Below are 25,960 nucleotides of genomic sequence, written 5' to 3' on the forward strand. Positions count from 1 at the left end.
TACTGTAGTACTAGTACTGGATTCTGGTCACTGTCACAGTTTACTTTTGTTGTAGAGGCCATTTCTAGCCTCCTTGGTTATGTGTTTTTTGTTTTGAGTCTTCGATCATGTATGACAGTTGACTATGTATTGCCATTGGGTACCATTTTGATATAATGGATTGGTTCATGAGCCTACTTTGATCATATGTTGTCTTCCATCTATATTATAATGCTGTGTGTTTGGAAACATGAATGAAAATCTTTAAAATTATGTTTTTTTATAAAAAAAATAAATATTTAATGTATTTTTTACAATGACTGAGTCACTGAAATCGAGCCGGCTGAGTCATTACCGTTTCGGAGTCGGAGTCGGAGTCGATCCTCGGCCGAGTCGGAGTCGGAGTCGGAGTCTTAAAACATTGGTTCCAACCTCATCAGACTTCATATGGAGAAAATAGAATTTCATATCCCATTCAAAATTTAGCAGACTTAGTAGTTTTTAGGATCAATGGGCTTGTGGCGATTCATTGGATTATATCATGTATGAGGGCATGTGATTGGCATTTAATCAAGAGCACCAAGCCCTATATGTACCCCAGTGTTGGTGTCATTGATTGTTGAACTCCTTTGTCATGGCCTTAGCAATTATGTACCCTTCACTCAAGTCAAAATCATTGATCAAGCATGTTAAGCTTTCTCTACCATATTATAAGGCTTGGATTAAGCTGTTTGATCAAAATTAGGCAATGTTGACTAAAATCCCTATAGAATTGAAGTAGAGGCAAAGGCAAGACAAGAGAAGAGGAATCTAGATTGTAGATGGTTGATGCTAGAATAGTTAATCTTTGATGTACAATGGATGCCATATCTATCTTGATTTATGTAAAAATATGTATGTTTTCTTGTCTTCTACAACTAATTTGATATTTTGGATGTTTTTGTTAATATAAATGCAAAAAAATGCAAATATATACATATATATATATATATATATATATATATATATATATATTTATAGTAGACGCTTCCGAGACGTTTCACTTCCTAGATTTTTGGGAAATGACGCTTCCACGTCCCCGCTTCGTGCAATGTTGGGTAGAGCTCATGTTTGGATTTTTCCCACGTGCTAAATCTGTATGTCCTGGCCAGCTTTTGCATTTTGTGGTACATTTCCTATTGTAAGTGGCCAAATTATGCTTTTTCCATTTTTTTAGTTGCATCAACCTTCGGGCATCGTTCCAGGCCCAACCCAAAATATGGACAAGGGGAGGGGGAGGCTAACCCTATGTGGACCTAGTGGACCCAGATGGGAAAAGTGATGAATGGGGCTAAAATGAGCGGAGGGGAGTGATGTATATGGTGTCGGGAAGCGGGACCATGCAACCAAAATCGAGATTTCCCATGTAGTGCCATCCTTAAAGCTAATGGCTAGTAAAGGAGATCCCACGGGACTAGGATACAAGGCTAACTACCAAATCAGGTAGAGGAGACAATAGTACAAACCTAGCCCACTCTTTCCGCCAAATTCCCCCACCAATCCATGCCCAAAAGTGTTCATGATAAGTAAACAAAATTACTCAAGTAAGCCATTGAAAAGTCATACCTTTGGGGTTGGGAGGTCCACCTTCAAATATGCGATCATAACATATGGGTGAGGGACCACAAGGTTGGCTCAGGCAGCAGAGAAAATGGCACATCGAGCTATCTGGTGGCTGTAAGACGCTGCTGGCTGCTGGCTGAGGACCATCTTGGAGAAATTTTTTCTCCTAGAGATATCACCCACAAAGTGGTGGGTAACAGGTCGAACTCTGTTAAGTTGAGTTGAACTGCTGTTTGGTGGCAGTGTCTTCCTGAGTTTTTATCAGTCATCTACAACTAAGTATTCAATGAAAGACTGTTAATTTCTCATCATATCTTTTTTAACATTGCTGTAGTGAACTTCTATCAGGTGTATGTACCATTTCTGAGTTAAATACAAATTATATGCTGTTGCGTTGAAGTATTTTATGGTGTCTTTTGGGTACTCTGTGCATTTGTTTTAATAAAATACAAAGAATACACCTACAACCATGTGTATGCAAACTGTTCGACAAAACACCACAGTGACAAAACCAACAAATTCAGAAATTTCTAGTTGGAAAATTTGAGATATTCCAAGGGGGTATCTTACAGTGGTATCAAAGCATGGTCTTAGACAGCTGTGTGGTTTGAAGGGCAGATTATAACAACAATTTGATGAGTACTGAAGACCACCGATATATCAATTACAAGAGGAGTTACAAGGTCAGTGAACCCACTCCAACTTAAAGTGGGTTTTCTATTGTTTTCTTATGCATCACCTTTCTTAAATGAAAACAAACAACAAGAAACAACAGGTAACTCCAATTAACAACAAACAGAGTCAGGTAAGGGGGAAATTGCTATTGACAGAAAAAACAAGAAGAATAACACTGGAAAACATGAAGATATGTCTTTCCTAAAGGTTCTTTCTGCTTTTAAAACCCGGGAAAACAGAAGATAACAGAAAGCTACATGTAGTCCATCATAAGGTGCAAAATTGCCAACAAATCTCTTTTGGAAAAAAACCTTGATTTTCACTCTAATGAAGAACAATGCCTATCTGGAGCTAACAATGCTTGAAATTAGGCATTATGAGCACTATAGCGTTTAAGTGCTCAAAACATAAGTACTATTGAGGAGAAGTTGGAAATAAAACAAAGAGCAAAAACATGCCCAGGAAATAGCCTATTTCAGACCTTCATACATAGACTGAACAACTGCAAACAAAGAAGATTCAAATCCCCAAGAAACCGAAACCAATAAATGTAGGAGGACTGATATAGGAAAATCCCTGTTAAAGTGGCGATTCTGTGTGTAGAAAAATTTAGCGACCGCAAACAAAGAGCAATCAATTCCCCAAGAAACCCAAACCAATAAACGTAGGAGGACTGGTATAGGAATATCCCTGTTGAAGTGGTCATTCTGTGTATAGGAAAATTTAACATTATGCCGACCAAATATACCTCACTAGCAGATTGGTATACTAGTGCAGATCAATTGAAAGCCTAGTCTACTTTCTACAAGAAATAATCATTCAAACACTTGATTGCAAGGAGAGAGAGAAAAAGAAAAGTCTGTAGAGTGCACCGATGTCTTTGATGGGTTACACTTTTGGGTTGGAGGAGCAAAAGAGGATGACTTTTTAGTCACCAATGGTTCTCCAGAATGATCCTGTGCACAAACAACCAACCAAAAGCATTTTTCCTTTCTACAAAATGCTAAAATCCCAGTTATAAGTAGTTGAAAAGTCAAATAGTAAACCTTGATATCTATCAATGATTCCTTAAAACGTAAAGATTACATGACATGAACAACCGACAATGTATTTTAGGGAGGGAGAGAAGGAGATTTCTATTGACTAAGAAAGATTACAATGAAGAATATTACCTTGACTATATGGATGAGTGGCATTCCATTTTTCCTTATTTTGAATCATTGTGAAGGAATTATCTTTTATTAATAGCTACCATACAAAGCCACATATTGTTGGTATTTATGGCTCCTTCGACCTAAATAAATGGTCGTTTGCTCTTTAAATTCACTTTTAAATGTATGATTTTCTTATTATATGACATAATTCATGTTCTACATTGATTTATCATCTTGCAAGGCTATAATTTTTAATATGTTTTTCCCTTAATGATACTATCTTCATCCATTCTTTACAACATTGTGGCCTTCCTCTGGGCAACTTTAAAAAATGGGTATTGAACATAATCAACATACTCTAAGTTGGCCAATAGGATGCCATTTCTAAACAACAATTTGTTTCTCTTAATGTTATTTAGATTGGTTTTACCTTGGCTAATGATATTTGCACATCTTGTTTAGTTATTATTCTCTGACTGAATTGATCTCAAATTTGTTGCAGGTTTTAATTGAGAAGAATAGTGCTATCAATGAAGCTCTTGAAAATGGTATTAAAATCACCTTTTGTTAGAAATTTGTTATGGATTGATCTCTTTTTGCATGACGTACTTTTAGGGATTTGGTAGACTTGTTAATGCAGTGAAGTTTTTGAAAGTGGTAAGTTTGTGATTGATTGATCTCTTTTTGCATTACATATTTTTAGGCATTTTTGTACTTGTTAATGGTTCTGGCAACTTTTGCAATATTCTTTACTAATGATTGTGCAAAACCACACATGCATTTGTAGTGTTGATCAACACTATATTTCGTAGTGGATATATTATCAGATCATTAATTTGGAGGATTACGGTATTGAGGACCAGATTAAAAACATATTCGCCAAGCATTTGACAAAGCCAGATTGGGCAAATTCTGTGCTTTGCATGGGTTGAAGGAAGTTGCCAATGGAAGTTGTAGTGTAATAGCAATGTCATTGTTAATCTTAACTTAGCAGATTACTAAATGATATAAGTTTAATAATAACTCATTAGGATGTGATAGAAAGGTCATGTCTTCCTCTATATTACAGTATACAATGGCCCTTGTGCCTATTTTATCCTTGACTCACTATCATTGGAGGAGCAATATTACACTTCCAGTTTCCCAGTGCGAGTTATAGGAGCAGTATTACACTTCCAATTTCCCAGTGCGAGTTGCAGGAGCAGTATTACGCTTCCAGTTGCCAGAAGAGTTGCCGAAAGGAGGCGCAAGTAGCTTCAGGAGGTACAAGGAGGCAGATCAACTTACAGGGAGGAGTCCCAGAGGCTATGTGAACTAATTTAAGCAATGTGCATTCCATGCAGATAGTGCAAGTGCTAGAGAGGAGTGCGAGTAGCTTGGAGGAGACTAGATCGATTAGCTGGAGCGAAAAGTAATTTCCCAGATTATTTTACCAGTTGAGATAAATTGTTGGAGCTTTGCCAGAAAGGAAAGTAGTTGTAGTCCCTCAAGTCGCTGAATAATAATAAAACCCTCATTTGCTGCATTAGTTTTCCCTTCGGGGTTTTTCTAGGGACTATTGTCCAAAAATAATAGTGTCAGTTTTATTTTGTGTGTGCACATTATTTTCTCAGTTCGAGTATATTTTATGTTTCACAATGTATTTCTATTTGTGAAGGATTGCATTGAGTTTATCGTTATTTGTCGTTAATAATTGACAAAAGACAAATAAATTGCATAAGTTAAGAGATAAATTTCTAGTTGCTGCAGTTCGTGGAAGTTTCACATGGTATCAGAGTGGATTAGCAAAAGAGCGAGGCTGGTGCAAATTAGAGGGAGATTTGAAACACTGAAGAGTAGATCTATGCAGGTCAGCCAGGTAGTGCATATAGTAGAGGCAATAGTTTGATTTGTAGTCTAGGAAGGTGATTCGAAGGAAGTACGAGTTGTCTTAGTGAGTAACAACAGGCAATGAGGTTGTCGGAATGGGGTTTTCAGAGACAATTCGAAATTCGCAGAGCAAACCTAGCACGGAGGGTTTGCAACATAAGGTTTTTGTGGTAGCAAATGAGCATAGTGCCTGGAAGAGAAAGCACATGAGGGTTTCAACCTAGTTTACTAATTTCTCCAATGTATTTGAGTTTCGCAGTTTTTCCAAAGATAGCCATAGCAGGATTGGGAGATTAGGATAGGTTGGATGGAGCCTACAACTTTGGTGTTTGGAAGGCCATGATGTTGTTAATATTAGATGAGCATGGTCTGAAGGAATTTGCTACAACGGTCATTGCTGTACCAACAGATCCCATCCAATTTCATGAATACAGGAGGGATAATGCCAAAGCAAAGAGGACAATCGTTTAGACATATTGCAAAAAAGGGGAGAACAAAGGAGATGGGGGATGTTATCCTCAAGCTATACCAAGATCCGTCAGAGAACCAAAAATGGATCCTCAAGGAAAAGCTAAGGACTGTCAAGTTGAACAAGGGCGAAGATGTAACCACCTATCTCACTAGGATTCGGTCTGTTAGAGATGAGCTAATTGCAGTAGGAGAGAAGTCAATAAATGACGAGCTAGTGTGTATAACACTCAATGGGTTTGTTACTGCTCAAACTAGCAGGGGTCCTGTTGTCGCTCGGATTGTACAGGCACCGCAACAACCGCTCAGGGTAGGGGCTGTCACTCTAATCCCCGCCCAGTCCGTTCTAGGTGTCTCCCAACAACAGGCTATGGGGGGTAGTCCCTATGGAAATGAGGTGGAGGAAAACATGTTGTGAACCAACTTGTTCGGGACTCACATTTGAGTGGCCAAGCTAATTGGTAGAATTTAGCAAGATTAAGAATTTGATTAGATTTAATTTTAAGATCAGTGCTTGATGGAGTCAAAACTTCTTACTTATTAGAAATTATAGTCAAGTAATAGGATGGACAACTGTCACTAATATGATGAACTAATCTATATGACGATACAATTCCTAAGAACTAGGTGTGATGCAAGGATGTTGGTTAATTTTAGATTAAATGCCCAGTATAGGTTGAAACTTTCCCTTAAATATTTTGAGAAACAATATTAAGAGTAGGTTGTGAAGGGGAACCAATGGGAAGTAGGCAATGGCCTAATTAACAATACCTCCCCCTATGTTCCAACCACTTAGTGCCTCCAACGCTACAGAGATTATGGCTCTGATGACTACAAGGTCACTGTGTTAACCACTAAGAAGGGTTGAATCCCTCAAGCTAGATGATATAGGGTTGTCCTAGGAGTCTATCAACCAAGCTTATGCTTGAAGGTAAGTTTTTTTTTTTTGTTTTAAATTTAAACTAGAATGAGTATAGGTATGTATTAAAAAGTTGCGCCCATTCGCAACAAAATCGGGGATTTACAATAGTTTATCCATGCTTCTACAAGCTAGTAATGATTTCTTTGTCCATCTAGTCTGTTGTAGTAGATATGGCTATCCCGCCTACAAAAGTTTCCCATTCTGGGGTATTTACAACTATAGCTTCGACAAAATTGAGATAGAAGGTATATACATTTACAATTCATCATGCTGATAAAAACATAAAAACAAAACAGAGGAGATCAGATGTCCATTGGAGCTGGGCAGTTTAGATCCAGGCCAGGAGAAGCATCTTCTGAGCCTTTGAAATTCTCCTGATCTATCACGCCCTCCATGTTTTCCTCCATGCCTTCCTCCATGGTTTCCACTTTAATCTTCAAATTTTCCAGTTGATGTCGTAGTGCATCCACCTCGTCCTCCAATTGCCTGATGTGTTCCCGTTTCTCGAGCTCCCGTTCCTGCATAACCATGTTCTCATGAATTTGCTAGTGCATGCTATGTTGGAGTTCGGTCAGGGCCTCTCTTAGATCCCAATGGTCCTGTACACAAGTGATACAGGAAGGCCTGTTTCTACCACCCGACCCTAAAAAAACTGACGCTTGGTCCTCCAGACCTCAGCCTGTGGCTTCCCCACGTGCCCGACCAAGAACTGGCATCTGTACCTTGCATGCTGGCTTCCATAACTTCACTTTTTAACATGCTCCAATAATTTTTGTCATTGTTTTCCACATTCTCTTGCAGCCAGGCACCCTCACTAATCCTCTGGAGAATGCCTTGATCCTCGGTTGATATGTGCCGCTCAACCTCACTCTAGCTCCAATTCTCCTCCCACTCCAGAAGAGTTTTAAGGACCCACCTAGTGTCCCAAAGCCAAAATTCCCGCAAACACTCAGACACACCCAGACCTTCCAACACCTGCAACCCCTCAATTATTCTCATAATCTCATTAATTTCCTTTAAAACCTCAGATGGATAGACCTTTAGTCCCTCATGCCGACTTTTAACAACATAAAGCCCTAGCTCTTTGACACAGGAACTAATAATCAACAGCCTCAACTCTCGCCACTAGGGTTTTGCAGAGGCCACTATCCTATAGGTTTGAACCCCCTACAGAAATTATTTGCATACGAATTCTAAAACATAGAAAATAAACAATGCGAGAGCATAACACATAAAACACATATACATAGAGATTTTCCCCGGGATCCCAAAACCGAGACTACCAACTTGATTTTTCATTATATTCCTTTCAATGTTACAATACATATTTTGATATGAAAATCACTCGTGAGTGATCTCAGTTAATTAATTAATGAATGAAGGTATTACAGACTCATGTGCTGGTGTGTGTTTATGTTATCTTAGGCAACAGATCGATAAGATTGCAAAATACACAGACACTGGAAAACGGGAAACAGTAAGAGAAACACAGTAAGCAAAACATAACACAACAAATTAATAAGGAGTTCATCCAATCCTCCTGGGATACGTCTCCGGTCCAGCTTTCAGTGGTGGCTTTCTTTTATTGTGTCTTTAGCAAAGTATTTACAATGAGGAGCTCAAATTGAGTCTTTTGAAACAGATGATGCTTAGTAGGGTGGTTCTTGGATTCCCCAAGTCACCAGAGTGCACAAACTTTTCCTTACCAAGTCTCGACCTCAACTGGTCTTGATGGGATGAGTCCAATTTGGTACTCAGTTCCCAATAGATATCCTCACAGGGATTGCTTGAACCTCTCAAACCTTTTGTCTACTCGATGCTGCCTTAGCTTTGCAGGTCAACTCGACTCTCTGTGTCTGCTTCTGTCTCTTCTGTCTCCTTCTTCACTGTTCTCTTCTTTCTTGCGGTGCCTCCTTTCTTCGTCTGTGCGTGCGTGGCTTAAAGCCAATACGTCTCATGACGGTTCGTTTCCTCTTCCGCCCCTTTGGATCGCCTGCTGCTGTTTGCTTGGAATTCCCTGCCTTTGCGTCATCGTCACTATGTAACGTCTCACGAGGAAGTGGCCACTTGTCCTCTCACGAACTACGCCAGTTCTTCCTCAAACGGTTCGATATTTCGGTTACCTTGTGTAATGATTCATCCGCCAGCTCAGCGGTCAAATTGGACTTCAGACTTTTATATGCCGTCGCTTATTTCTCCCTTCGAATCCGGTTTCCCATCGAGCGCAATCTCCGCCGTTAGATCTGGAGTCCCCAAATCCTACGGTGTTCGCTATTATCGCGCGGTTGACTTGCTCGGACATTAGCCCGTGATGAGAGGCGGTTTTCTTTCTCATCCACCGGACACGCGTGGTTCGCTGTATGGCATTGCTGGGTCTCCTGACAATTCTGCTTACCGCCCAAAACGCCTCCGATATTTCGTCGGTTTTGGAGCGCGGGACCCGCCTTTCGCTTTAGCGTTTTTCCCACGGTTTTCGGCTTTTCTTGTGACCGAGCTCTCGGGGCCTTTCCATTTTGAGGGGTTTTGCCCTACGAATTGTGCATCAGAAATGGCCTCCGTTTTCTGATCCAGACTTCCTAACTGCTAGTTTGCGCCGTTGCGCGGTCTCCATGAGCCTCGGTCAATGTGCTTTGATCGAGGTCCTTGTCGTTCCTTGTTGGCTACAAACTGCCACTATCCAAAGGTCTTCCTAATAGCTCATTGTCCACAAGTTTTTGAAGTCTGTCCCGATTTGATACAGTCATAGAACTTTGATAATTTTCATGGATCCAGTTCGGATCACCGTCTTCCCACTGAAAAAGCTTTTAGACCAACAAAAGTTGGTTTTCAAGCATCGACTAAGCGAGGATACAATTGTCTCACTTGTCCAATCTCTATCCACTTTGCACTGCTTGGCTTTGAACCCTTGAGCCCAATTCTGAGGTACTCAACATCTCCCCTGTGCGTCGTCCTCACCTTCCTGTCCAAAACTGTGTCTTCCTGCAATTCATTAATTCAGGTATCAGGTCATCAATAGAAGGCAATTGACTCTGTTCTTCGAGATTCTTAATGAGTGAAGGTTCAAATAGTCTTGAGCAATCTGCATTTACGACGGAGTAGATGTGCATGTAAGCTGGTAGATCAAGGCAAAAAGCATTCTCACCAATTTTCTCAAGTATCTTGAAAGGTCCATACCTGATAGGCTTTAGCTTTTTACCTTCACCTTGCATCCTGTCCTTGCTGATATACAGCCAGACTTGGTCTCCAACTTGGAAACTATGCTCTATCCGATGCTTGTCATGCCTTGCTTTGTATTTGGCTTGGCTCTTTTCCAGCTGTTCCTGTACTGCCTGGTGGATCTCTTGGATTTGTTCAATGAACCTAGTTTCCCTATCCACATCACTGTGTCCCTCAACTGTGGTGTCTTTACCAAAGACAAAGTCCAAAGGAGACCTTGGTGTGAAACCAAAACAGGTCTCAAAAGGAGATCTCTGTGTAGAAGAATGTTTTGCTCTGTTGTAAGCATGTTGCACATAACATAAATGTTCATCCTAAAGCTTAGGATGCTTGCTGCAATATCCTCTGAGCAACTGGATCACTGTCCTGTTGACTACTTCGGTCTGGCCATCGGTTTGTGGATGGAAAGCTGTGCTTTTCTTTAGTTTGGTGTCCATTAATTCCCACAGACTTGACCAAAACTTCCCCACAAATCGGGTGTCTCGATCAGATACAATGGAAGTGGGTAATCCAAAATGAACCCATACATGTTGAAAGAACAGTTTTGCAGTTTGTTCAGCTGTAATCTATTTATTACAAGGTATCAAAATACACATTTTGCTGAACCTATCCACAACAACATACAAATAATCATGACCTTTCCTAGATTTAGGCAGTCCTCCAACAAAATCCATGGAAACACTTTCCCAAGGGTGAGAAGGAACTGGTAATGGAGTGTACAAGCCTAGTTTTCTATTGCTGGGCTTGCTTTTAGCACACATAGTACACCCTCTTACATATCTAGAAACTGTCTCATTCATTTTTGTTCAATAACAAAATTTTTGCAGCTGTGCAACTGTTTTACTTACCCCAAAGTGACCTGATATTAGAAAAGTGTGTGCTTCTCGAATTATCTTTACTCTTTCAGTTTGGGGAATGCATAGCTTCCCACAATGATATAGGAGCCGGTCCTTTATATGATAATCCAATTCTTCTACTCGTTTGCCTTGACTTAAAGTTGCATATACATCTTTAAAGTCTATATCTTGAGCATATTGTTCAATGTAGCTCTCATGTAACACAAAATTATGCTTAAGTATAGTAGATGCATTTATAATGGGTCTAGATAACATATCTGCAACTTTATTGTGTATGCCCTTTTTATATCTGATGACTAAATGAAACTGTTGTAGAAAACCCATCCACCTATAGTGTCTTGATTGCTGCAACTTAGTTTGGGAGTGTAGATATTGAAGTGGTTGATGATCAGTATGTATTATTGTCTTTTTGCCCATTAAGTAATGTTTTGACTTTTTCACACTCTGTACTAATGCATACAATTCTTTATCATATGTAGGATAGTTAACTACTGCAGAATTAAATGTCTCAGAATGATAACATATGGGTTTACCGTGTTGTGTCAACACTGCTCCCATGGCATAGTCAGTGGCATCCGTTTGGATCTCAAATGGTCTTTGAAGATTAGGCAGTGCTAGTACAAGTGCTGTACTAATCTTTTCTTTCAAGGTGTCGAAGGCTTTCTGCTGTTTGCCTCCCCATTGAAACACCTTGTTCAATCCTGTTAAAGCATGTAAGGGGAGTTGCAATTAAAGAAAAAGTTAGAAATGAACTTTCTCCAATATTGTGCTGCTCCTAAGAAGTTTCTAACTTCTGTAGCAGATTTGGGTTTAGGCCAATTCACAATGACTGCCACTTTAGAGGGATCTATCTTCAATTCACCACACCCTACTATATGTTCCAAATAATTCAGAGATGTTTTGCCAAATTCACATTTTGAGAGTTTAACATAAAGTTTTTCTCTTTTCAAAACATCTAGTGTCTGCTTAACATGCTTTAAATGTTCTTTCCATGTTTTGCTAAATATCAGAATGTCATCGAGATACACAATAACAAAATCATCAAGAAAAGGTCTGAGTACATCATTCATTAATTTCATGAAAGTAGCAGGAGCATTAGTTAAGCCAAAAGGCATAACCAGCTACTCATACAATCCCTGCTTTGTCTTGAAAGTAGTCTTCCATGCATCTTGTTCTGCCACTCTGACTTGATGATATCCACTATGCAAGTCTAGCTTGGAAAAATAAACAGCTTCTTTCAATTGATCTAAAAGATCATCTATGCGAGGAAGGGGATAACGATTTTTGATTGCTATCTTATTCAGTGCTCAGTAATCAATGCACATTCTCCACGAGCCATCTTTCTTTCTCACCAAAATGATTGGTGACCCACATGGTGATGTGCTAGGTTTGATGAACCCCTTCTCGAGCAACTCCTACACCTGCTTCTTGATTTTTGCATTCTCTAAAGCGGACAACCTGTACATTCCAATGTTAGGCAATGGAGCATCTTGCTGCGAAATAATATCATGCACTATTTCCTTTTTGGGTGGCAGACCTTTAGGTTTTTGAAACAAGATATCATACTCTGAAACAACCTTTTCTAAATCAGCTTGCTGTTTAGCATTACAACCCTCAAATACATTGGTTTTATCAGGTTTCTTTTCCTTTACAACCATCGATAATAATTGTTTGCATGAATTTATCATTCATTTCATCTGCCTTGAGTTTATGAGAGTATAATTATTCTTGAGCTTATGTGCTCTTACAAAGTATTCGATTCCATCTTTGACAAGTAGATACTTGTTCCCAGCTCTATAGAAAATAGCTTTTCTGTCATACAAGTAAGGATTTCCTAAAACAATTCCACATATATCCAAAGGAATTATGTCTAACTCAACCTCATCTACAAATGCTGACCCAAAAGAAAACTTGAGTTTGCATTGTCTAGTCACTTGTAGTTGTGCTTTATCATTTAACCATCCTAATGGGTATGGTTTCTTGTAAGGTGTAGTCACTAATCCCAATTTCTTTACAATTGCTTCAGAAATTAAATTTACTTGTGAGCCACTATCAAACAAAGTATCAATATTTTGATGTTTGGAAATAACTCGAATATGGAAAAGTTCATGTCTTTTTCTTTCATTTTCTTCATCAATAATAGATTGTGTAGAATTACTAGTAGATGCTTTAGAATTCTTACCTTTTATACCTGTGGCTGCAATAGTTGTTTCATCTCCTGAGTCTGACCCCAAATCTCTCTGAATAGCTGCACAGTCTTCTTATTCTTGCCCTCGAACTTCTTAGGTCTCAGCTCCAGATGCAGAATCCAACAATGCTCATCATCATGTCTATCCTTTTTACGATGAGTGCATGAAGACTTGCTCTTCTGTGCAGTGTTAACCTTCCTTGCTTTCCATTTTTGCTTTCTTTTCTCCTTATTCTTGCTTGCAGTGGGTTGGGATGATTCCCCAACTTCTGGACTTCCATTCTTTCCTATCTACCCGCGCTTGAACAGATACCTCATCTATACTAGTGGGATTAAACATGAGGATAGTGTGTCTCATTTAGTTGTGTAGACCACCAATGTACTTCAACAGTCTCAGGTGAGTGTAATGAGATTCCTTGAATCAATGCTCTCTTTCTAAATTCTTGGGTGTAACCTTGTACACTTTGCCTTTTCAACTATCGAAGAGTTTGCCAGCTCATCATGGCTTGCTGCATGTAGGCCAATGAATAGAATTGCTTTTTGATTGCAAAAAGAAATTCACTCCAGACAGAAATGGTCTTACCATGTCTTTTCATGTCAACTTGGGTCCTACCTTCCCACCAAACAAAGGCAGTGCCTCCAAGGCGTAGGCTTGCCAGCTGAATCTTGCTCTTGTCTGAATCAATACTCTGCACTCTGCAGAAAACATCAATTTGTCTAATCCATTTGTCCAGCTTTTCCGGATTCAACTCTCCATCATATATAGGTAAATTGAATTTAACATCTAGTTTAATCAAAGATGTCTTCTTTTTATGTTAGGGCTATTAGAAGGTGTTAGAAAGCTTTCCTCTTTCCCTTTGCCTTTTGAGCGGTCATGGAGGAGAGACTAATCTTCCCCTTTGTCTTGTTTGGAGCCTGATGAATCTTCATCTTTATGTTTCCTAAAGTCCTTATACATTTCCTCTACCATGGACCTTATGGCTAGGAAACTATCTATGAATTGAGGGTCTGGCCCCATAGAACCTTCTTCTGACATTGTCTTTTGAGGATAGACTCTCCCAATTTCAGGATTAGTTTCGACCAACTCTCCTTCTCCTAATTTGAGCTTTGATCTAGTTAGCATTCAACAGCTAAATCCAACACAAGCTTGTCTAACCTTAATAGCCTAGAGCTCTGATACCACTTGATCTGAAAATCACTCGTGAGTGATCTCAGTTAATTAATTAATGAATGAAGGTATTACAGACTCATGTGCTGGTGTGTGCCTATGTTATCTTAGGCAACGAATCGAATCGATAAGATTGCAAAATACACAGACACTGGAAAACGAGAAACAGTAAGAGAAACACAGTAAGCAAAACAGAACACAACAAATTAATAAGGAGTTCACCCAATCCTCATGGGCTACGTCTCCGGTCCAGCTTTCAGTGGTGGCCTTCTTTTATTGTGTCTCTAGTAGAGTTTTTACAATGAGGAGCTCAAATTGACTCTCCTGAAACAGAGGATGCTTAGTAGGGTGGTTCTTGGATTCCCCATGCCATTAGAGTGCATAGACTCTTCCTTACCAAGTCTCGACCTCAACTGGTCTTGATGGGATGAGTCCAATTTGGTACTCAGTTCCCGACAAATATCCTCACAGGGATTGCTTGAACCTCTCAAGCCTTCTGTCTGCTCGATGCTGCCTTAGCTTTACAGGTCAGCTCGGCTCTCTGCGTCTGCTTCTGTCTCTTTTGTCTCCTTCTTCGCTGTTCTCTTCTTTCTTGCAGTGCCTCCTTCTTTCTTCGTCTGTGCGTGCATGGCTTAAAGCCAATATGTCTCATGACTGTTCGTTTCCTCTTCCGCCCATTTGGATTGCCTGCTGTTGTTCACTTGGAATTCCCTGCATCTGCATCATCGTCACTGTGTAACGTCTCACAAGTAAGTGGCCACTTGTCCTCTCACGCACTGTGCCAGTGCTTCCTCAAACGGTTCGGTATTTCGGTTACCCTGTGTAATGATTCATTCGCCAGCTCAGCAGTCAAATCAGGCTTCAGACTTTTATATGCCGTCGCTTATTTCTCCCTCCGAATCTAGTTTCCCATTGGGCGCAATCTCCGTCGTTAGATCTGGAGCCCCCAGATCCTATGGTGTTCGCTCTTATCGCGCGGTTGAATTGCTCGGACGTTATCCGACGATGAGAGGCGGTTTTCTCTCTCATCTGTCGGACACGCTTCGTTCGCTGTATGGCATCGCTGTGTTTCCTGACAATTCCGCTTACCACCCAAGACGCCTTCGATATTCCACTAGTTTTGGTGTGCGGGACCCGCCTTTCGCTCTAGCGCTTTTCCCACGGTTTTCGGCTTTTCTTGTGACCGAGCGCTCGGGGCCTTTCCATTTCAAGGGGTTTTGCCCAGTGATGCGCTTAGCGCTAATCGTGCATCAGAAACGGCCTCCATTTTCTGATCCGGACTTCCTAACTGCTAGTTTGCGTTGTTGTGCGGTCTCCATGGGCCTTGGTCAACGCGCTTTGACCTAGGTCCTCGTCGTTCCTTGCTGGCTACAAACTGCCACTTTCCAGAGGTCTTCTTGATAGCTCATTGTCCACAAGTTTTTGAAGTCTGTCTTGATTTGATACAGTCATAGAACTTTGATAATTTTCATGGATCTAGTTCGGATCATATTTATACCTGTCGAAGCATCCAATGCCATTGATCGAAAACCATCGCGTCCAAAACCATGGACCGAAAACCATAAGTAGGTCCGCCCAACCTAATATAGGGTCCAAAAGAATTTAACTACGTGGGTTAGTCGTGGAAAGTATATAACACAACCCAACACATCCCACACTCAAGCCTTAAAACATACAGATACCACATACTGTTTTTCTTTTTATATATGCTGCTTGATCGAGAGGTGATGCAGAGATGAGCAAGGAGAATGATGTAATTGAGATCCCATGAGTACTCCATCATAACTCTACCATCCTCCATTAAATTCCCACCAAGCTCCTAATCGCTTTCAGCCATCCCAAGTATTCTCCCACAAGCGAGCTAGACTTCACTGAGAACTTGAATTAATTTATGCTCTGTAATTCTCAATCCTCTGGAGATGCCCGAGGTGGTGCGTTGCCCAATTCTCCAAGAACCAGGGAAAGAAAAATGAAGCCGCACGCTGTGGCTTAAAACAAGAACAGGTGTGGTACTACAACGACATATGACGCCACGTCTTGTTTGAGTGAGATTGTTCGGCTTGCCACGAGTCTTCATGAATGTCTATAACTTGCAGAGGATGATGCGACAGGGGGAGGAGGATACGGGGGTGATGAATATTTTGTGGAGGGGTGTAGTAGATGGGACCACAGGGGACGGGAAAGAGGAGTGCCAAAGAGGAAGGGGAGTGCAAAGAGGAAGGGCAGGGGGTATGGGATATAATGGTAGGGAGGTGTGGGGGAGGGAAGGGGGTGAAGCAGAGGGAAAGTGGTGGGGGCGGGGGGGGGGGGAAGGAAAGGGGGGAGGAAGCGACAAGGAGAGAGCTAGGGGGAGGATGGAGGGGCATCATAACTTTATGATATGGTAATTCATACTTTTCAACTTTCTTAGCATTCCTTTAAGACTTTAATAGCAACCTACAAATTTCTCTCTTCATTTTCTTAAGGAATATTTGTTGTGCCCACGACCTCGTTTATTACACATTTTTCCTCCCCCAGATGGCATGCTAAGTCACCTGACACGGGGATTCGGGACACGTAGGATTCGGGATTCGTGGTGTCGGATTCGGGACACGCTGACCCCCCGGAACAGGACACGTTAGGACACGTTATATATTATTTTATTAAAAAATATATATATATAATATATATTTAAAAATATATATATATATATATATATATATATATATATATATATATAATATATATTTAAAAATATATATAATATTTAAAAATATATATATATATATATATATATATATATATATATATATATATTAAAAATTAGATATTATCATATTTCTTACACAAATTTTAATTAATGATACAAATTTATTGATTTCAAACATAGATCTTCATCTATAGCTATTAGCATGCATAGTACATACAAAATTCAAATAAATGTCAGTGGTACTGGTCACATAAATGATAAATCTATTAAAAATTTAAATCATGATTCATAATTCATAACTGAAAGACAACTTACAACTACAAGATAGTAAGATAAACACACTGACAACTGTAGTTTTCTCATTAAGTCATCAAATCAAAATGTGTTACATAGGTAGTGTTGGTGCAATGCCAATGGCAAATAGAAATAGAAAATATAAAACAACTACAGGTATACAAGCCTCAAGGCATCAATTAGCATCAGAATCAGCATCACTGTCCCCATCATCATGGTTCCCACTGCTCTCCTCTACATCCTCCTCCTCCCCTGTATCCATAGTCGCCTTTGCATCTGCTGGTATGGAGGCTGACCCCTCTAAGTCATCAAATCTAACAGGCTCTAGCACTGGATCATTGAGATCCATGTTGGCCAATGCCAACTCAACAATGGTGTCTAGACCCATATCATTAGGAACAGTGTTACTTGGGAGCGGGAGCGAAAGCGGGGAGCGGGAGCGAAAACGGCAGCGGGAGCGACATATTCAGAAGCTCTTGGTTTGGTGCTCTTGATTAAATACGAGTTCCATACCCTAATACATGAAAAAATTCAATGGAAACATTGCAATCCCCCAATCCTAAAATCCTGAAAAACTGATAAGTCTGCTGGATTTTGAATGAAATCTAAAATTCTACTTTCTCCATATGAAATCCAATGAGGCCAGAACCACTCTCAAACATCCTGAGTCATTTCATGGTAATGTTAAAAATTTAAGTAAAAGGATGAAAATGAAGATTAAGGAGAATGTCACTTTTACTTTAAGAATTTAACATTACCATGAATAGCATATCAATACTAGGGCCTAGACTTGATTATGAAGCTGCCAAAATGCTCTACTCCTTGCTGCAACAGCACAAATCACTTACCAAATGAAAATATTAATGAGCAAACACGCCCTTTTCATACCCGCGCTGAGCTTAGCAAGTCCTGGAAACCGGACACGTGTCCTAAAATCGCGACACGCCCCTGAAAATCGCGACACGCCCTCGGACACGATGTGTCCAAAACGGACACGACGTGTCCTGTGATTTGGACACGAATCCAGACCGAATCGTGTCGGATTCGCCAGATTCGGGATTCGCAGGGGGTTTAGGACGAATCCGGTTTCCTAGATGGCATGCCTTATTAGCCTGCCTATCAGTTTCTTGGTTATCTCCCTCAAGACATGGTAGAAGGACACTAATTTGCAAGCAGGGAGAAAGTTTTGGGCTCTCTTAATGATTTGGTTCAGGTTAGTGATCTTTGCCCTTGAAGTGTTAATCATATGCTTTATAATAATCATGGAATTGCGTAACACCTGAATCTTTTTTATACCATTTCTTTGTGCCAAGATTAGTCCCAGGAGCATACCATATGCTTTTGCTTGGTTATTTACTTTTGGCCAAGCCCCCGAGCATATCTGAATTCAATGATTCCTTCGCGATTAATGAGAATTCCTCCCTCCTGCCACCCCACTTGAAGGTAAGTTATTAAGTGCAAAGCTAAGACTAGAATGCTTATGCAATGATTATGAGTGAAGCTCTTGAGTTAAGATTGTTTAAGTGTTTAAGTACTTAAGTTATGATTACACTTTATGACAATAGTACTTAACAATAATTAGAAGACAATCTCAAAACAAGACAAGTGCTTAAGGATACAAGTGTCATGAATCAATCCACAAGATACTTAGAACAAATTATCCAATTTAGCCAATGATTTCACAATGCCAATAAAATCATTCAAGAATTTCTTATCACAATGGCAATTAGATTTCAAATACCAAAGATTAGCAATTTAGAACTTAAGTGTATGAGTGCTTTAAGTGTAAAATTCAGAGATTCTTGTAACTTAAAACAAGACAAGAAAATGTTATTTATCAAATATCCCAAATCAGCAGTAACACTTCAGGAAATTTAGCACTTATTAGTCTTATGACAGCAGTAAGAAAAGCACTTCGGACCATGAGATTTACTAAGCATATGAAACAGAAATTTTCCAATGATTAGCCAATGTAAATTTATGAATGTAGCCCATTTTAGGATGCAGTATTCAGTGACATATCAGATCTGAAGTAACTTATTACAACAGTAAACAAATCAACAAATTAGTGAGATAATGATGCTGCAAGAAGTGCCACTTTAAGCCCAAAACTAGGGAAAATCTATCAAAACCTCTGAAACCGGATTCGTTGTTTGAGGGCCACGTGTTCGAATCCGTCGAATCAGATTCGATTCGACCTAATTCATGTCTGGATTTCGTGACATGTCGTGTCCAAATGGGACACGATCGAATCTGGATTGTGTCCCGTTCGGACACAACATGTCACGAAATCTAAAGTAACTTATTACAACAGTAAACAAATCAACAAATTAGTGAGATAATGATGCTACAAGAAGTGCCACTTTAAGCCCAAAACTAGGAAAAATCTATCAAAACCTCTGAAACCGGATTCGTTGTTTGAGGGCCACGTGTTCGAATCCGTCGAATCAGATTCGATTCGACCTACTTCGTGTCCGGATTTCATGACACGTCGTGTCCAAATGGGACATGATCGAATCTGGATTGTGTCTCGTTCGGACACAACATGTCATGAAATCCGGACATGAATCCGACAAACCGGGACTCGCGCGGCCATAAAAGGTCGGAAATCCCTCTAATTTTAATCATTTTGTGTCATTTCTTTTGCAATAGGTGAGTTGTTGGTTTGCTGTTAGGAGTTTGGAGCAAGGAGCCAAGGGTTTTTTAGGATAGAGCATTGCTTGATGAGGTGGAGGATGCCTTTACAGAGTTTTCCACTAGCATTGGCCGATTTGTAGGATATGGTGTGATTAGAGACATGGGGGCTAAGAAGCCCTATTCTTGGTGGGAAAATCATGGAGCAACAAGCCCTCCTCTACAGCAGTTAGCCATGAGGCTCCTCTCTCAGGTGATTTCATCCTCTTGTTGTGAGAGGAATTGGAGCACATATGGGAATTTGTATAGTGTTAAGAAAAGCAGGCTTGAGCAGTCTAGGGCAGAGACATTGGTGTATGTGCACACCAACCTTCGTCTTATTTACAGGTAGAGGGAAGAGTGGTTGAAGGGAAAGACAAAGATGTGGGATGTTTTTCCTGATGATATGGGTTTGTACAATAGTGTTGAGTTGGCATTGGTCAACATGGATCTCAATGATCTAGTGCTAGAGCCTGTTAGATTTGATGATGGTGTTACTATAGAGGGGTCATTCTCCACACCCAACAGATGCAGAGACAACTTTGGATACAGGGCAGGAGGAGGATGCAGAGGAGAGCAATGGTGACCATGATGATGAGGACAGTGATGCTGATTTTGATGATGACTATGAGGATTGATGACTAATGAGTCATGGGCTACCTACTGCCTTGAGGCTTGTATACTTGTAGTTGTTTTGTATTTTCTATTTCTATTTGCCATGGGCATTGCACTACCTATGTAACACATTTTGATTTTGATGACTTAATGAGAAAACTACAGCTGTCAATGTCTTTATCTTACTATCTTGTCTTTCTCCTATTGGATCATTGATGAATTGAATATGTATTATGATTTATCATTTATGAATTTAGAATTTATGATTCATTGATTTATCATTTATGTGACATGTATTTGAATTTTGTATGTACTATGCATGCTGTAATGTTACTTACTTTGTAAACAGTAAAACTTACATCTAGATGAAGATCTATGGTTGAAATCAATGAATTTGTATCATTAATGAGAATTTGTGTAAGAAATATCTAATTTTTAATATATATATATATATATATATATATATATATATATATATATATATATATATATCACGTATCTGAATGTGTCCTGTTCCAGGGGGTCAACATGTCCAAATCCGACACTTGAATCCCCATATCCGACGAATCTCGAATCCACGTGTCAGGTTACTTAGCTCAAAACTGAAAATTTTAGATTTTGAACCTTTTTAGGTGAGTTATTCAGAAAATTTCAGATATGATTCAGTGATTTACGCAGATATTTGATGCCCAAGTGGCCAAATTTTGAGAAAAATAATTTTTGCAATTTTTGAGTTATTTTGACCAACTTAGTATGATTTTAGGGTTCTTATATGACTGTTATAATATAAAGTTTATAACAATAAAAAAACAATAGAAAACTAGGGTTTAGAGAGCAAACCTTAGGCCTAAGGCCTTGAAGATTTCTTGGTCCAAATTTGATGAAACTTTGGGATGAAGTTGCCAACTGAAAAATAATATTTTTGAGGCCCAAAACCTGCAAAACCACCAAGTATTAAGTCTAAGAAAATCAGAGATGGATCTAGGGCAAGCTAGGGCTATGAGGAGCTAGGAAGAGGGTTAAGGAAGGCTGGAAAAGGCCAAGAAAGGATGACGCGGGAGAGAGAAATCCATAGAGGGTTCGACGACTAGGGTTAGAGGGCCATAAAGGCTTCTTTGAGCTCCACAAGGGCCATGACCTAGGGAAGGAGGGTCGAAGAGGGAGGGCGAGGCCTCTAGGCCTCATGGCCAGACCTAGAAAGGTCTTAGAACCCTGACGCAGGGCCTAAAAGGGAAGGTCAAAGCCTTGAAAGGCTGACACTAGCCCTTTGGAGGCCCTAAATGATGACGTAGAGGCTGAAAAGGATGATGTAGACCAAGAGAAGGGAGACACTAGCCGCAGGAGGGTTGGATCCAGGCCTGAATTTCTCTTCCAGACTTGAATTTTTATTCAATTTTTCCAATAGCTGGCCCTACAAAAATTCTAGAGACTAGATCTTACCCTCAAGGGCCTAGATCTAATGCTATTTCAGCTTTGTTCAATAGATATCACACACAAATAGATTCACAAACACCCAAAACTCCAAATATATAGAAAATCTCAAAACCCCAATTAGCAAAAAATATTTTATAAAATAATTTATGATTTTTTTTTACAAATATACAAATATACAAGGGTGTTGAAAAATATTTTTTTGAGAAATAATTTTTTTTATGGATATTTTTTGATAAATGGCAAAAATATACTTTATAAACCGAATGCACACTATAGCCTTAGCGAAGATTAAATCCACCACATAAATATTCAGGATCCAAGCAAAATTGATCCTTGCCCATAGATCTTACCCTCAAGGGCCTAGATCTAGTGCTATTCCAGCTTTGTTCAATAGATCTCACCCACAAATAGATTCACAAACACCCAAAACTCCAAATATATACAAAATTTCAAAACCCCAATTAGCAAAAAATATTTTGCAAAATAATTTACGAATTTTTTTTACAAATATACAAATATATAAGGGTTTTGAAAAATATTTTTTTGAGAAATAATTTTTTTTATGGATATTTTCTTTGATAAATGGCAAAAATATACTTTATAAACCCAATGCACACTATAGCCTTAGTGAAGATTAAATCCACCACATAAATATTCAGGGTCCAAGCAAAGTTGATCCTTGCCCACAGTTTGTGAACTTGGAGACCAAGGACTGAAGTACCTACAAACACTATGTATTTATCTCAAGAAAATCTATTAATCATATGGTGAATCAAATCACCTAAGATTAGCGCAAAACTATCAATAGAATGATTTTATCTCCATGTAATGAAAAACAAATCTTATCATTACTAGCACAACATAGGAAAGCTCGTAGTTAGTACATACCACAAATCAACGAACATGGAACACCTTGAATTGCACCCCAAAGTCTTTATTATGATAGAAATAAAAGTTCCTAGCGGGACAATAGTGTTACATCAATGTTTCAACAACAATTTTTTAGTCAAAAACAAGATAGCTAGAGACTCAAATGACTCTCTAATTTATAGATAAATGCTCCAAGTGGAAACTAACGACTAGTTTGCTTGATCCTTGTGAAAATAATCTCGACCTTCGAAAAATACTTGATCATCTTTTAATCTTAGCAGTTGAATTTTATTTTTGAGGAATTTTTGATTTTATCATTTAGTTCCATTTTTATCAGGTCAAAATTAACTATTTTGAGCTAATTTCCTAAAAAATTTGACTTTGACTTAACTACCAAGGTCCAAGGGTCCAATTTTTCTTGAAATATTCAATATTTTCTTGGTGGAGAACCTCCAAAAATTAATTCTTTTGATAACCACGATTTTTCCATTTTGAGAATTTAATTTTCCTATGATATTTTAATTTGACTCTAATGAATTAATTTTCTGGCTTAAAATTTTAATTTATTTTTGCCAGAAAATATAATTAATTGACACTTAAGCGAATTAATTATTTTTTCCACCCTCTAATATTTTAACCATGGCATCTAAGTCTGGGGGACCATGCATTAAAATATTTTTTACATAAGATTTACACTTTCAACCCTCAAAAGGGGAATACTCATTCGGTTTAGACCCTCAAATTACATGCCCAGTTCTGCGACACAATATGATTTAGTAGACAAAATGATTTGTAATAAAATAATTTAGCCAATTAGCTTAAATTATTTCCAAATCACTTTTACATAAGACTCGACTATAACATTAGGACTCAGCTAAGACTTTGACGAAGAATTCCACCCTAGCTTTGGGGTGAGGTTGGAGGGAAACACTATACCAACCATTCATGTTTAGAAACACAATTGAATTAGTGAGACTAAAAACCTCTTAGGCTGAAACTCTCGCCAAAATAATAGGCTTACTTAGGTTGTTACATACATTCACGGTCTTACTAGCATCATTTACATTACATAACTTGCAAAATGGGTTTACAATGACACATATACTGCTGATAGATGATCTAATCTTGTTGAAAAAATTGGTACTTTCGCTTCCTTGGAACTTTGACAAAAACTGTGCAACATCTGGCTCCATATGGGGACACGTTGCTTCCATGAAGTAACATGAGAATCCCAGAATCCTGCATCCAAGAAAACAAAATTCCATCAAATAGATATCCATTCAAAATCGAAATCATCATGCATACATAATATAAATGTGTGAAATAAAACTATCTAATGACATAAAATAAAAGGGATAGGGTTAGAGATACTATACAAACGATGCCCCATGGCATCATATGTCATCGATGTGGATCAATCTCGGGCATTTGCTAACTGATTGTTAGATCAATAGGCTGCTTATCAAATCTCTTCGGTTGGTGTAGCTACTCATCACTATGCTGTATATCTCTGTCAAATTGAAATTAGTTTCTTTCTACTCAAAGGAGGGGATGGGTGGAGGAATAAAGAATTTTTTTTTTTGACTTGAAGTGCGGTGGATGACCCTGTGGCATGACTTCTTCACCATTTTCCAATCTCTTTGTAACTTCCAGATGATACTTTCTCTCCACTTCTCTGTATAATTTGACCATACCACCTACTGCTGCTGGAATAATGGCGTAAGATAGATCCATTTGAATATAACCACCAAGATCGGCTGCAAAATTCCTAGAAAGAAGCATTCCCCACACATCTGGTGCATCAATTACTCTTATGTCCATGGTGATGATCCTGTATGGGTGATTAGCTAATGCGGCTTGAAGATCTTTAACCACACCAAGGACTCAACTTTTTTAGAATCCATTGAGCAAATGTTATGATAAGGTCTAGAGATTCTTAGGTTTAGTTGTTCCATAACTTTCTTCGTCATAACATTGGTAGATGCACAAAAGTCGAGCATGCAGCTATGGAGCAAACGATCATTTATGTCCAATGTCAGTAAGAAAGGCTGATGGTCTTCATTAGTCATCTAGCAATTTAAGTCCTTTAACCTGATTTCTTCATCTTTAGGATGAGTATCAATATTTCTTGTTGAGCAATGCCTAAGGCTTTAAAGAATGAAGCTCTATGTGATGGCATCTTCAACAATTCTAAGACTGGAATTGACATCTTAATGTTACTAATCCATGCTGCATGTTACCCACCATTTTGTGGGTGATATCCCTAGGAGAAATTTTTTCTCGAAGATGATCCTCAACCAGCAGCCAACAACCCCTTGTGGCCACCAACTAGCTCGTTGTGCCACTTCTCTGCCACCCGAGCCAACCACATGGTCCCTCGCCCATCTGCCATGATTTATGTTTGAAAGTGGGTCTCCCGAACCTAAAGGTATGCCTTGTTATTTGGTAATTGAGTATTGTAGCTTGCTTATCATGGACACTTATGGGCATGGATTAATGGGGGGATTCAACGAAAAGAATGGGCTAGGTCTGTGCTCTTGTCCGCTAGACCCCTTTTTCGATATTAACCTTGGATTCTAGTCTCGTGGGATCTCTTTTACTGACCATTTGGATTTAGGGATGGTACTTCATGGGAAACTTTGATTTTGGTTGCGTGGTCCCACTCCATCATCCACATATATTGCCCCCTTTCCACTCATTATAACCCCATTCATCATTTCTCCACTGGGTCCACATATGGTTAGCGTTCCCCTTCGCCTTGTGCACACCTTGGGTTAGGCTTGGAATGATGCCCTAGAGGTTGATTCAACTGAAAAGAAAAGAAAAAGCATAATTGGCCACATTCAACAGGAAAATGTACCACAAAATGCAAAAGATGGCTGGGACAAACACATTTAGCACGTGGGTAAAAGCCAATACATGAGCTTTACCCCATCATCATGGTCGTCACCCTGGTTCCTATAGGATCTATGAGCCTTCTTCATCATATAGGAACCCATGATTGTCCCAAGCCCTAGTGGGCAATGAACCGCCCTACCTTAAAAGGGGGTATCCATTGCCATATCTCCCACATCATGCTCTTACCCCTTGAGCCTTGAGCAGTTAATTAAAGAAAAATCATAAGAAGGCAAAAGGCATACAAAAAAGGGTGGAAAAATCAAGGTCGGGGCACTTCATGTACCACAATTGCTCCCTCCTTTACATTATATACCCAAGTGTGGGCTTACCTTTTACTAGCTACCCTTGTACCCCATTGTGTGGCCCAAAGCTGCCCCTTTTCATTCCCT

General features: G+C 39.3%; 1 protein-coding gene across 1 annotated transcript in view; it reads left to right on the forward strand.

The window, feature by feature from the left end:
• LOC149259351 (uncharacterized) overlaps positions 1–25,960 on the forward strand; it is a 254,630-nt gene that overhangs the window by 141,622 nt on the left and 87,048 nt on the right. Inside the window, exon 8 of the mRNA XM_089418159.1 lies at positions 3,913–3,958. Within this exon, the coding sequence (XP_089274285.1) occupies positions 3,913–3,958 (46 nt within the window). The remainder of the gene's footprint in view (positions 1–3,912; positions 3,959–25,960) is intronic.

The sequence above is a fragment of the Pinus tabuliformis genome, chromosome 6, assembly GCF_031772625.1.
Source record: "Pinus tabuliformis cultivar Carrire ecotype Pingquan chromosome 6, CPIR1, whole genome shotgun sequence".
NCBI lineage: Eukaryota > Viridiplantae > Streptophyta > Pinopsida > Pinales > Pinaceae > Pinus > Pinus tabuliformis.